The following is a 14,014-nucleotide window of genomic DNA, read 5'->3' as shown; positions in this document are numbered from 1 at the left end:
GCCAGGCGCTGACGCTCATCCGGACTCTGCATCTGATTTCCATATCGTGCGAGTGCGAGTCCGGGACCTGGAAGCGCCTGGTCCCGTTAAGGTTTTAAACTCTGTTCCTGGTCCTGTTCCCCGTCCGCCGGTTCCGACCCGGCCTTCGTGGTTTTTAATTCTTTGTTCTGATGGATCTCCTGGTTTTGGACTTACTCGTGTGTTTTGGATATTCCCTAAGGACTACTCTCTCGGATTGTTCGCCTCGGCCACACCGCCCCCGTGCACCAGCGCACCTTGGACACGCCCCCCTGTCTTCAGTTCCGTTTTCCTGCATGACGTTTCCCCAGTGTTTCCCCACTCCGTCGGACTGTGTCGTCCGCATAGGGTCCGGAAAGAACTGTTCGTTACAAGGGGGTTCACAAAACATTTTCTTAGTACTGTTTATTAATAATATAAAAGTGTGGGCCAATGCAGGTGTTGCTCTAGGTAAAAATAAATGGATTTTAAGTGCTATAGAGATGGAGCAGATGCTGAGCAGCTATGCACGCGGTCTGATGGTATGTATTCCGTGTTTACAGTGGAGCAGGAAGCCAAGTGCACTGACAGCTGACAAGCAGAAATGATCATGCTGGAGTTCTTGCCATGTGAATAAGTGGGGTGGTTAAAAATGGCAGCGGGCAGGGAATGGCATGCGGCAGAACAGCCTTGCCAAAACACAGAGGCCCTGGGAGAGGCCACACGTACCATCAGTGATGTAAAAATAAGGTAGAAAAATATGGGCCGTGTGAGGGCTTCAGAGTTACTACTGTTGAAGTTGTGACAATATATCCAGTTCACAGTCTCTGAAAGCCACTCTGTTTAAACAAAGCAAAACCTGTTAACATTGTTTTAATCATATTTATTAATTGTTTTTATTGTTTTGTTGCCAAATGTATAGTTCATATCCAATGCAGTAATCACTCAAGAACTGTTATTTTTACTCACTTACAGTGTTATAATATATTTAAAATTGAGATATTTCATGTTGACTATTAGTACTGCTGCCTCACACGTTCTGGATCCTTGGTGGAGTTTTGTGTTCTTTCACGTGGACAGTTTCTTACCACCTTCCAAACATGCTGGTTAAGTTAGCTGGTGTCCCTGAATTGTCCTTTTGTGCATAAAATGATAACATTACTTTCTGCCTTAAAGGATACCAAGGGTTTCTGGTTTTAATTGCAATGCATCCCCAAGAAACTGTGGGTTTATCTTGTTTATGCTCCTCCCTGTGGGCTGCAGCACAACCATTAGACGCAGATGACATTGTACAGTCAATAACAAAACACTCAGGGATTTCAAGTGGTGCTTTTTTGCCATCCCAGCCCCAGTGGGAAACTGCAGTACAGCTCTTTCACAAGCTGCTGCCTTGGTCCGAAGTGCTATGAGTGCTGCAGTGTTTCTCCAAGAATGCTGCAAGAATACAAGTAATTAGAATACAAGCAAACATTAGTGGCTAAATTTGCTGTTAAAAAGCTGCCTAGTTCTCTGTAATTTACTGATACAGTATGTATGTTTAGGGATGTCCTTGACCACAACTTGCTCTGTCACGTTCTAAGTTCTCTGAAGCAGTGATAGCCATTCTTCATCCACATGCTGCATTTCTGTCATCAAGGTCTTCATTTTATCTTTCCTATAATTGAAAGTGCTCCCGAATCACAAAGATTTAATAGATTATTTAAGAAGCTGTCATAAACAGAATGAAAACTAGTGCTGCGTTTTCTTGTATTGTTGCCTGCTTGACCTGAGCAGCACCAGTCCCCAGCTGCAAGAAATCCAAACCTGCCGTGTAGCAGCTGGGCTGCATCATGCCTGTGTGTACCTGGGCATGAGCAGTTTCTGCCTCTGTGTACCTGGGCATGAGCAGATTCTGCCTGTGTGTACCTGGGCATGAGCAGATTCTGCCTGTGTGTACCTGGGCATGAGCAGTTTCTTCCTCTGTGTACCTGGGCATGAGCAGTTTCTGCCTGTGTGTACCTGGGCATGAGCAGTTTCTGCCTGTGTGTACCTGGGCATGAGCAGTTTCTGCCTGTGTGTACCTGGGCATGAGCAGTTTCTGCCTCTGTGTACCTGGGCATGAGCAGATTCTGCCTGTGTGTACCTGGGCATGAGCAGTTTCTTCCTCTGTGTACCTGGGCATGAGCAGATTCTGCCTGTGTGTACCTGGGCATGAGCAGTTTCTGCCTGTGTGTACCTGGGCATGAGCAGTTTCTTCCTCTGTGTACCTGGGCATGAGCAGATTCTGCCTCTGTGTACCTGGGCATGAGCAGTTTCTTCCTCTGTGTACCTGGGCATGAGCAGATTCTGCCTGTGTGTACCTGGGCATGAGCAGTTTCTTCCTCTGTGTACCTGGGCATGAGCAGATTCTGCCTCTGTGTACCTGGGCATGAGCAGTTTCTTCCTCTGTGTACCTGGGCATGAGCAGATTCTGCCTGTGTGTACCTGGGCATGAGCAGTTTCTTCCTCTGTGTACCTGGGCATGAGCAGATTCTACCTCTGTGTACCTGGGCATGAGCAGTTTCTGCCTGTGTGTACCTGGGCATGAGCAGTTTCTGCCTCTGTGTACCTGGGCATGAGCAGATTCTGCCTGTGTGTACCTGGGCATGAGCAGTTTCTTCCTCTGTGTACCTGGGCATGAGCAGATTCTGCCTCTGTGTACCTGGGCATGAGCAGATTCTTCCTGTGTGTACCTGGGCATGAGCAGTTTCTGATGATCTGCTGCTCTTTTCTCAAGACCCTGGAAAAGACAGGGCAGAGTTGATGTGTTAACTTCAATCATTATCTTGTGCATGTACAGTACACATGCAGTACTTAAAATAGACAAATCAAACAGTACTCGAAACTTGTAAAATCACCTACTCAGAATATCAAAAAGAGGGATGTAATTTTTATATTTAAAATTTACATTTTAAAATTAGATGTCAGAATGGTGAAATTCAGTGTTGGTGACATTGACTTTTCTGGGAGCTTTTAACTGTAGATCCGCTGAACCCCTCTTACCTTACCAGCTAAAATTTCCTACAGTAACCTTCCTTACAAGCTCACAGTGACCAACAGTAAACTGGCCCAACAAACACATTGTCTTGCTTTGACTGCACAGTGCATACCGGCATGGTCAGGCATTTCGTAAAAATGAAGGGCTGTTGGTCAACAGAGAGAGGTGTAACTGTTTACTACAAAACAGCAAATTATTTACTACTGCCACTAATATTTATTTCCAATTTTTTATTGAAATATATTATCGTACATATGTGTATACAGGATGTACATGTGTGTTTCACACAAAATCTTTTTTATAAGCAAAGTCATTTTACTGTGTATTGGAATCATGCTGATATTTTGTATTAAAGTAATTTCAGTCAGCTCTTTTTAATTCTGAAAAACACGAGCGCAACATTTGATTGTGATCAGATATCTAACAGGATTGCTAAAAAGAATTCCAAATCATCATAATCTTGATTGTATTTTAAATTTTGAATTTTGAAATATAATCATGATCAAGAGGCAAAATCTATTTCTGTCGTATTAAAAAAAAAATTACTTACTAATAGTCCATTTGCAAAATGTTAATTAAAACACAACAGGATACAAATGTAAGGAATGTTACAGATATAAGAAGGCTATTTATATTTATGTATGCAAAATTTCTAAAAATGATTTGTTTTAATTTTTTATGGAGCAATTAAACTGTTTATAATATAACATCAGGTTCTCAAGACTGGAACCATTTGTGAGGGAATGAAAACATTTACTTATTTAAAAGCATGGACTATTCTTAGTGTAGCCTGTGTTTATATTTACAAAGGATCACTCATTAAACTCCTACAGATTCAGTTAATCTAGAGCGAAATCTAAAGGCATTCCTAATAAAGTCAGAAGTCTATAAAAAGTCTCCCAAGAGACGTAAACCTCTCAGGACCCCATTTTCCTGTCTTTGCTCTTTGTGTCTGCCTCTCTGCCTTTTCGCTCCATGCTAGTTGCATCTCCTAATCCCTCCTGCTGCATCTGTCTGTGTCTCCAGGAGAAGCGTCGCCTAGCGATCCGGAATGCAGCTCAGCAGTGGGAAGCTCAGGCTGTGAAACATGGATTTAAGGCCTGTCTGGAGCTCCCAGCTCAGGATTGCGTGAAGCAGGAGGTCAGCCCTGAGCACAGCCCTGGGCAGCTCAATGGCATCGCTCCCCATGTCTCTCAGGAGGAACTTAGGTAGGACAGAGCCCCAGCACAGCGACACATCCCCCCTGTCGTGAGGGTGCAGACACACTGGGCCCCTCCTGGTGCTCCTGCAGGAGCTCTGGCTCACTTCACCAAATTGACAGACAAATCTTACGGGACTTTATGTTTTTCCCCCTTTGTTCAGAAATACAATTCTACTGAAACTTTAGCCATATTGATCTAGAATAATTGGTAATCCTGATGGATCTATCCACGTGTGCAAAGGTGATTTGGATTTGCTCCTAGCAAATCCGAAACAGAGTGATGCTTCCATGAAGGAACTGTCATGTTTTGTCAAGGAAATTGCCTCTTTAAAACCATGTTATTTGCTCATTTAAATAGCTCAATGTCTGTTTTAGTTATATCTAGGCTAAAAATATAGTTTTCTGTGTATTCTATATGAGCATCTACTGTATTTGCTGACTTTAAATCTGATGTTTTATGTGAATTATTCCTTCATGAATATGGCTAGTGTTCAGGCTGGCCGTGCTGTGTTTCCTGTGTAACGCCGTGTGTCGGTCTGTCCTACCGCAGGCGGCTGAGTCCCGCGGCTTCTGGTGAGAAGGCAGCCGGGGGCGGCGACAGCAGGACCCGCACTCCCAGCCGGCCCAACAGCCCCCGGGACCCCAGGTGCGCCCCTCAGCCCTTTCCTCCCCTTGCCTAGAGCTCCACACTTGCTTTTTCATTGCATTTCCCAGAGCCAGACGTATTGTTCACCACTGAAAAGCCAGGATTTTCTGCTGCATTGCTACAGCAGTCTGATTATTCTCTCTATTTTTCTTTAACAAACAGACACACCATTTTCCAACTTCCCCTGTCCTGAATTAATTTTACCGAAACCAATATATAGTGAATATATTTCTTTACATTTGCTGTATTAAAGTACAGTTATTGCATTTGTTAATCCAGAAACCCAGCAGTTCAAGCACCTTCAGCATTAACCCTTGAGCAGAATTTCTTTTACATTTTGCACAGGAAGAACAAGATCATTAACAGTTGTATGTAATGAAGTTTCTCTTAACATCGGCAGAAGTTTTCTTTTTTATGTCTAGAGCAAACAGTCTTTTTGACCGTGACTTCCACCAGTTTATCAGGTTTTGAGCGTGTGGTATTCTGGAACGAAGTGTGGCATTGCACCCATTCAGTTCCTTAACAGAGGAATCAGCCTTCCCTGAGTTCTTGCCCACAGTTAAAACAGGACTCTGCAGTGGTCCATGCTGAAGGATTGCATTATCCCCGTTCATGATTCTCTGTAGCAGGTATGAGTCATCTTCCAGTTTCCCACAGCTCGGGCCAGGTCTCCCTCCACAGCTGCAGAGCTGCACAGATCAGGGAGGCACACAGCTGCACAGCACCTCTACAAATACACCAAGAAAGAATATAACCCTCCATGCCCCAGCCTCTCTAATTAGGTTTCCTTGGTTGAACTGTGATATGAATTATGAATGTTTCTGAGTCACATACAGTATGTCTTTCCTATGAGACTTATAACATTTGACAGTTCCTGATACAGCTCGTGCCAGTGTTTGTGTAAGAGTTGAAGCTTTTTTCTAAACTTATGTCTTGCTGTAAAGAACCACCTCACCCACCTTGAATTCAGTCAGAAACCTGAAGATATCAATGAAACTGCTCAGATGAATATTTCTATAAACCACATATCAACACCTATCCATTGTGCTACACTATAGCATTTGTTCAACAGCTGAATTCATACAACATTTGTGAAGCATGGGTTTGAGAATTAAGTCAGCTGTACTGTATTATAAACATTCTAAATTAATGTAAGGCACCTATAACAATATGATTATATCTGTAAATACAATAAGACATTTTGACATTTTCATATCATCCTACAACTCACAACTGGCAACCCACTGAAGCCAGGTGTGAGCCTGGTCAGTACCTGGAGGGGAGACCTCCTGGGAAGAACTTAATTTGCTGCTGGAAGAGGTGTTAGTGGGGCCAGCAGGGTGCGCTCACCCTGTGGTCTGTGTGGATCTGTGTGGTCCTGGGTATCTGTGGTCATTAAAAATCCCAGGGTGTTTTTCTAAAAGAGTAGGGGTGTTACCCTGGTGTCCTGGCCAAATTTCACATTTGCCATTACCAATCATGGCATCCTAATAATCCCCATCTATGAACTGGCTTCATTACTCTGTTCTCCTCCCCACTAATAGCTGATGTGTGGGGAGCATTCTGGCGCACTATGGCTGCTGTTGCAACATCCAGGTGGGGCTGCACACTGGTGGTGGTGGAGGGGATCCCCATTACCTGTAAAGGGCTTTGAGTGGAATGTCCAGAAAATCACTATATAAGTGTAAGCAATAATAATAATAATAATAATAATAATAATAATAATAATAATAATTATTATTATTATTATTATTATTATTATTATTATTACTATTTTAAAGGTGGCAAAATCCCTAAATGAAAACACAAATACTTTCACAACAATATGATCTATTCTGATACCTTTCTGGGAAGCGTCATACTATACATACTGTTCAAATACATAAATATTGTATATACTGGGCTGTATATAATCGAAAGGTACAGAATTTGAATTCCTCAGAATTTTATTAAGTGTCTGTGCAAGACAGGACTTTCCATGTGCTGTGAATTCAGTACCCCTGCTTCAGAGAGGAAACAAGTGTTAGCTAGCAGCATCACTCACATTGAGACAGTTGTGTGCTCAGTTTTGTGTACCTTACTGTTGTTGGTAAATAATTTGTTTTTTATTTCCCTGCTGTCCCACTGTTAGTCCTGTTTGAAATAGTTAGTGTAATTTTATATTACAATTTTCATGTGTTAATAACAAATCACAATGTGATTAGCTATTTGTTAGGTAAATGTGCTTTGTTTTTGGAGAACAGTAACATTTTGTATTACTGTGTTCTTTTGCTTTCTGTCTATACTATGGCTGCCAGCGCTGAATGTTTCTTTATGCAGGCCTAATCCCAAAGAAGAATAGCTATAATGGAACCTTTGATTTAATTTTGCTTTAACAAATGAATTATGAGTGCAATCGCTGTCCAGGAAATGGTGCCTGACTTGAGAGCTGTTTTTATTGGTCCCAAAGAGGACAATTTTGCTGCTTTGCTCTTGAACATGGGAAACATGTTTAATTCATTCCTCTTCCCAGACAATCCATTAAGACTTTCCTGTAGGTGTTGTTTCAAAGCCGGCAAAATGTCTGTGCATTCCTTTTTCTTTAAGCTGAATAAATTGCTTTTCTACTGGGTGCTGCAGCCCAGGTACATTGTATGATATTGCTGGCTGACTTGTTCTGCTTTTTGCCAATGACAGCTTTTCTTCATGGTTCTCAGTTCTCAACTAGGCATTAGAGCAGCTCTTAGCTCCTTGGAAAGCACACTCAGTAATATCTGTGGGCAGGAGAAACCTTGACCAAAACCATGGATCCCCTCCGAACATCCTTTCAGCATGTCTAAAAAAGCGCAAGTCCGGGTTTTTTTATTCCAGCCACAGCGAAGCACACAGCTTAGTCTCAGAGTCCTGGGAAGATTCTTATGTTCTTTCAGAGCGTGAATTGTAAAAGATGTGAATTATAAGGTAATTAGTTATATTCCATATACTGTATAGTAATTACAAACAACTCTTACAAGGGAAGAGCGATGATTTGTTTATACCCCTTGAATAATTTTAAGTTTGATTCTTGAATTCTTCAAAAAGCGTTGGCTCTGTAGCTAAGGATCTGTGCCTGTGGCTGGAAGGTTGCCAGTTCAAATCCCACAGCTGGCAGAGGAATCCTACTCCGTTGGGCCCCTGAGCAAGGCCCTTAACCCCAACTGCTCCTGGGGCGCTGTACAATGGCTGACCCTGCGCTCTGACCCCCAGCTTCTCTCCCTGTCTGTGTGTCTCATGGAGTGCATTTTTGTCATTCCTGAAATTTCAGGTTGAAAGGAAGAAGTATTTCAGAGCCAACCATAAAATTGATTGTGCTGTTTGCCATAATTATCTGATTTACTTTTCAGCATTTCAAGATGGAGTTGTTAATGTGAGAAGTAATTCATATTGGCATACAGTGGAGAGACTAATCATTCTTGTGCTGTTAAGTTAGGCGGAACCATGTATAAATGCATGTCCAGTGACTGCAGTAGCTGCACTGATCTTGTAGTTTTTCAGCCCTTTTAGAACTGGTACATAAGGCTTGTGAAGTGAATGGGTTGAGTACAGCTGCAGGGCTAGAGTATGGAGCCGACGTACTTCATCACTTTTCTGTACAATTCTGAAAAGAAGTGCTCATTAAGACCTGGATTAAATGCTCCACTTAAAACGTTTTGGTTGTCTTGTCAATAGGCAATTGTCAAGTCTAGCTGATGGTATTCTGGGCCTTTAGTATCAGGTAGCTCTCTGCCCGGTTAGCCATGATGGTCACACAAAAGAGCTGGCAAGCATTTGCTCGGGGCACTGAGCCCTGGCCCAGGCTCAAGAGGTACATTAGCGGATTTATCTCAAGCTACTCACTTAACCTGGCTCTCTGAATCTCAGCACCCTGCTCAGCACAAAGACAGTCTGTTTCACAAGGAGGAAAGCTCAGCTCTGAGGAGAGAGTCCCCTTGGGTTTAATTCTTTTCCAATGACTTTATCTCTCTCACTTGTTATATACCTGGTGAATATATAGATCTCTTGAAAGATGCTGGACACATGACACTAGAAGCTACATCCTTTCAGAGCACAAAGAAGGGAGTCACAAAGAGAAGACCAGCTTTATGGTCAAGTACAATTGGCTCTCTGTGGTGGTATTGTACATTAGTTGTGCTCCGGAGCTGCTTGATGGGGTGTGCTGTAACAATTAGGCAACAAATTGACATCGAGTTACTTCATTTTTCCTGCAAGACACTGAGATTAAAGTGAATGATACTTTAAATTTCCCTAATGCAAAGGTTTGTGAGCAGTAGTGATTTTGTTATCTATTTATCTTTAATTGGGGGGAATAATGAGATCACCTGTAAAACTGATTGAAATAAAGTAGAGAAATGAAAGATAAACCTGGTCCATTGGCTTATGCTAAAATATAATATCCATTAGGAAATGAATTAACTAACAACATGATTTACTTTTATTTTACCTAAATTAATCCTATACGACCAATTATCCTTACAATTGACAATATATTCTTTTCTCAGTTATAAGGCTGCAGAGATCATTTATATCAAACAATCCAGTGTCTGACTGGCTGTGCTACTTCCCCATGAGCAGCCTGAAACACTAGCATGGTGATCAGTTATTGCACAATAGAAAATCCTTCATGCTGCAGACCCACTGACTACTGTTTATTGGCATGAAGACTAGGAAGTATGCGTTAAGTGATTGCAGTGTTGATGTTTTAAATTTGATTTGAGTGTTTTTCTGTTGTCTTCTTCTTTCACTGTATGCTCCTATGTCAATATGGGCTTTGACATACAGCACAGTGTTTATGACAGATGACTCTTAAAATCTAAACCAGAATGGATAAAGAGACCAAGAGAAGAAGGCCAAGGAGCTGCAATAGCTGTGTATTGTCATAGTTATACCTACTGCACTGGGAATGATGTTTCCTGTCTTTGTCTGCAGATTAAAAATTAACTAGAGTACATAGCCTTCCTGTTGCTGGCTTGAGCTTGAGAACCGAATTCCATCAAAGTTAAGTACTGTTTGACAATACCAGGTGGTATTCATTCAGTCATTTGCAGGCATGTTACATTTCCTGCATCCATGTGTCATTTGTTTTAGTTAGTGAGATTTCCTTTCCATGTATTTGTTAGTACTTGATACATGTCTACTGTAAAACTGCAACATTGTGGTTGCATTACTGATAAAAATGAATATTTGCTTTTTATTGCAATTTGTAGTTATATTTGTAGAACCCTTTACATACAGTAATCTGGACAAAATAGGTTTATTCCATGCTGAAAAAAAGAAGAAAGAGAACACAACGTTTCGGCCGTGGAGCCTTCTTCAGGTGTGCGACACCTGAAGAAGGCTCCACGGCCGAAACGTTGTGTTCTCTTTCTTCTTTTTTTCAGCATGGAATAAACCTATTACTTGTTCCTTTGCAGCCTACGCATGCTGACGCAGCTACCCACCTGATCTGTACAAAATCCATATTATATTCATAAGATAAGATAAGATCACTTTATTGGCCATTTACAATTTCCTGTAGGAAATTGGAATTTGTCTTTTCACATACCCCAACTTGCTCTCCAGGAGACATAGAGACAGGGAGAGAAGCTTGGGGTCAGAGCGCAGGGTCAGCCAATTATTCCGTGCCCCTGGATCAGTTGGGGTGAAGGGCCTTGCTCAGGGGCCTAACAGAGTAGGATTCCTCTGCTGGCCGCAGGATATGAACTGGAAACCTTCCGGCCCACAGGTGCAGATCGTGAGCCACAGAGCCACCACATCATCATACTAATATCAACCATTGAAAAATTGTCATGCGTATCACAGTTAATTTGTCCATCCATCTAATCTGTCTGTCATGTAATTTAGTAAAAAATGCAATTTGCCAGTTATAGAATAGAAGATTATTGTGGAAAATAAATCCAACAAATTAACTGTTTCCTTCACAAATTCTGTCCCTTTTGGGAACAATTACTAATATTATACTAAAAATGAAATGGACAAAGTGCGGTGACTGTAATTGATAGCTTGATCTTGGTGCATCCCGCAGGACCTTTTTATGGATTCTCTGCAGAAAGTAAATGTACAATTAATTGTCATGAGCAATTGAACTGAACAATTCTACCATGCTTTGGCACTCATGTTAATATGAATTTGTGCAAAGGAGGCAGTGAACATGAGTTTGACATTGAAGAGATGATTTATAGCCAGCCAGATTGGTGTTTGTGGGGGTGGAGTGAAGGTGGAGCTGAAAACATGCTTTGCAGCTCTTAAAGGTCAAGTAGGGTGATGTTCCTCATTGTTTTAAAGAATCATTCGCAGATTGCCTGCAGAGTAAAGCCTAACTGAAGCTGTCTTGGTTGGTTTTCCATCTTCTTGTCTAAAAAGTTAGGTAATATAAGATAAGACAAGATCAATCCACAAAGCAAACCTACTGCAGTGCCCCCAAGTTATAATTCAACTCTTTTATTTGCTGAAATGGGAAGAACATGATTCACCTCCAGCAGGTAGGCGGTTCAGTGATTAATGAATGATTCCCAGGTCATCATGACTCACTATTTCTTACACAGTGCACGGTAAAAGAAACCTCTCTACACATAAGACATACGGTGGATTTCATGTTGTCGGATCCTATGCTTGTCGAGGCACCACATGACCAAACACTTCAGAATTCATCCCCTCCTCTCCCTTCAGCCACACTTCATCATGTCACAATCCACCCAGCTCACTTTGGAAACAAAGTGTCTGCTAAAGGAATTTAGGTTTCAAGTATAAGTCATTCTTTAATAGAACAAAACCTATATAGAAAAGTGTAGAGGTGTAACCCCAGCATCATGGCCAAATTCCCACTGGCCCTTACCAGTCATGGCCTCCTAATAATCCCCATCTATGAATTGGCTTCATCACTCTGCTCTCCTCCCCACTGAGAGCTGGTGTGTGGGGAGCATTCTGGCGCACTATGGCTGCCGTTGCATCATCCAGGTGGGGCTACACAGTGGTGGTGGTGGAGGAGAGTCCCCATTACCTGTAAAGCGCTTTGAGTGGAGTGTCCAGATAAGTGTTATATAAGTGTAAGCAATTATTATTATTTATTATTATAGTATATATACTGTATATCAGTTTGAGTGGCCATTGCATATTTGTGGATAGGGACATTACTGTCCAGATTAAAAAACGAATTTAAATGACCATTCAAAGTACAAACCACTGATGAATGGTTAATGAGAGAGTAAAGCAAAGTAATAATCTGCATTGTTTTCGGTGGCTATGAGTGAAATGCTGAAAGGTGGCTCAGGGACACATTAGTTAGATGCCATGAAAGCCTTTGCTGTTAAGTTCATCAGCACACTTTAACCTTCTCCAGAAAACTCGTTGAGTTTTTCAGTCACAGGCTTCGTGCCAGGCGACATTGTTGAGATATCCCAAATTGTGCGAAACTATTGGGCCTTCATATTCCAAAAATAATAAATAAGTAAAATGGTTATTGTGTTATATTCATTTAAGAACTAACAGATGATTGCTTCTTTTCAGTACCTCTATAGCAATATTATCTCAAACACTGAGCTGTCATTCTGTGAGAACTAGCAATTAGTATAGCAAAAGGGTTCTGCTGAAATCTGGGTGCAAAATCAGTGTTGGCTTAGAAACAAATGACACAGAGTTGGGAAATGAGCGTAGGTCAACGGTACTACTGCAGAATAGTGAGAAACCCTGAGGGTTTATATCATATAGTGTTTAGAGAAAGTGTTGAGCTGTGAAGTAAGACAGATTCCGCAGGTCATGGCTATTAAAAGGAATTACAGACTGCAGTTTCTACTACACGTGTGGTTAATATCAGAGCCCAGACTAGTCTCTAAACTGGGTCATGTCAGCTAGGTGGAACTACACAGTCGCCATGGTCAGTTATGATTACTGTCTTCATATACTACATTATTAATTATAACAAGTGGTGCCCAAGTGTTCACGATAGGTACCTCTAGTACTGAAGTACTGAATACAGAGACTAACTGCTCTCATAGCCCCCTCAGCACTGCTGTTTCTTCTTCCCGCAAATACCAGACCAGGGGATTAAGGACGCAGTTTCTGTCACTGAACAGAAAACATGTCACATCCTTCCCTCTTTTTATTCCTTTCATGTTGCCTCCTACTCAATCCTAAATTCTGCAGAGAATCTGTACAGAGAATACAAATTAAACATTTGCATACCCTGTGATGGAATGATGAAGGTGTTTTAGTTCATCTGGAAGTAACCAAACATGTTTAAACCTGTAGTCCACATGCTGTTCAGAACAGTATATTATGCTACATGTTTGTTAGTTCTATTACATACTGTAGGTAATATGTAATACAATATATGATAACACATTATGGAATGACTTGCTGTTTAAAGCTTAGTTCATCAACATTTACTTTCTCCAATAAAGAAGTAAAGAGACCAATACATTTAAAAAAACGCCTACTGCAGGCGTAAGTATATTTTAACTGGAGACAAAACGTAGCGCATGTTTAAATGTTCGTTAGAGTAGGATCTGGACATTCTGCAATGGAAGACGCACAGCAGGCTAATCATGAAAGTAAAAGAATAAACCAGTGTTAGTTTGGTTCAAATTTGAAATTCTCTCAACCCGTGTGTCAGAGGAAAGAACACTTAGAAGAACAATGATTGTGATCCAGTCTGGCAAAAAGTGATACTAAACTGACACGTCAGTTCAAGTACAGTAGGGTGCTACGTCAGCATGCGTAGGCTGCATAGGAACAAGTACAGGTTTATTCCAGCTGAAAAGAGAAGAAAAAAAAACACAATGTTTTGGCTGTGGAGCCTTCTTCTGGTCTTTGGGTCACACAGCCAAAACGTTATGTTTCTTTTCTTCTCTTTTCAGCTGGAATAAACCTATTACTTGTTCCTTAACTGATATCTTTTACAACCATCAAGAGAGGAATTATTTTCTTGCCATGATTTCAATTTAGAAAAGAGGATGCCTGTTGAGTATAACCGATGAAAAGGTGTTGTTTGGACACTCAAATTAAATCCCAAATAAGGTACTGGAGTTTGATGAACACAATACAATTCCTTTTTTTCTGCATTTGTCAAACGAGTCACAACTAAGATCAGCGATGAATCAAGGACCTGAAGCCACAAGGTACAGTACATGGGGTTGTGAAA

General features: G+C 41.3%; 1 protein-coding gene across 1 annotated transcript in view; it reads left to right on the top strand.

The window, feature by feature from the left end:
* The window catches only part of LOC102694672 (leucine-rich repeat-containing protein 49), a 109,494-nt gene that overhangs the window by 68,754 nt on the left and 26,726 nt on the right, over positions 1-14,014 (top strand). Inside the window, exons 12-13 of the mRNA XM_015343365.2 lie at positions 4,040-4,221; positions 4,765-4,860. Coding sequence (XP_015198851.2) covers positions 4,040-4,221; positions 4,765-4,860 — 278 coding nt within the window. The remainder of the gene's footprint in view (positions 1-4,039; positions 4,222-4,764; positions 4,861-14,014) is intronic.

This window comes from Lepisosteus oculatus, chromosome 5 (assembly GCF_040954835.1).
Source record: "Lepisosteus oculatus isolate fLepOcu1 chromosome 5, fLepOcu1.hap2, whole genome shotgun sequence".
In the NCBI taxonomy this organism is placed as follows: domain Eukaryota; kingdom Metazoa; phylum Chordata; class Actinopteri; order Semionotiformes; family Lepisosteidae; genus Lepisosteus; species Lepisosteus oculatus.
Note: the sequence above shows the minus strand (reverse complement) of the source record. Positions and strands in the feature narration are given on the sequence as shown.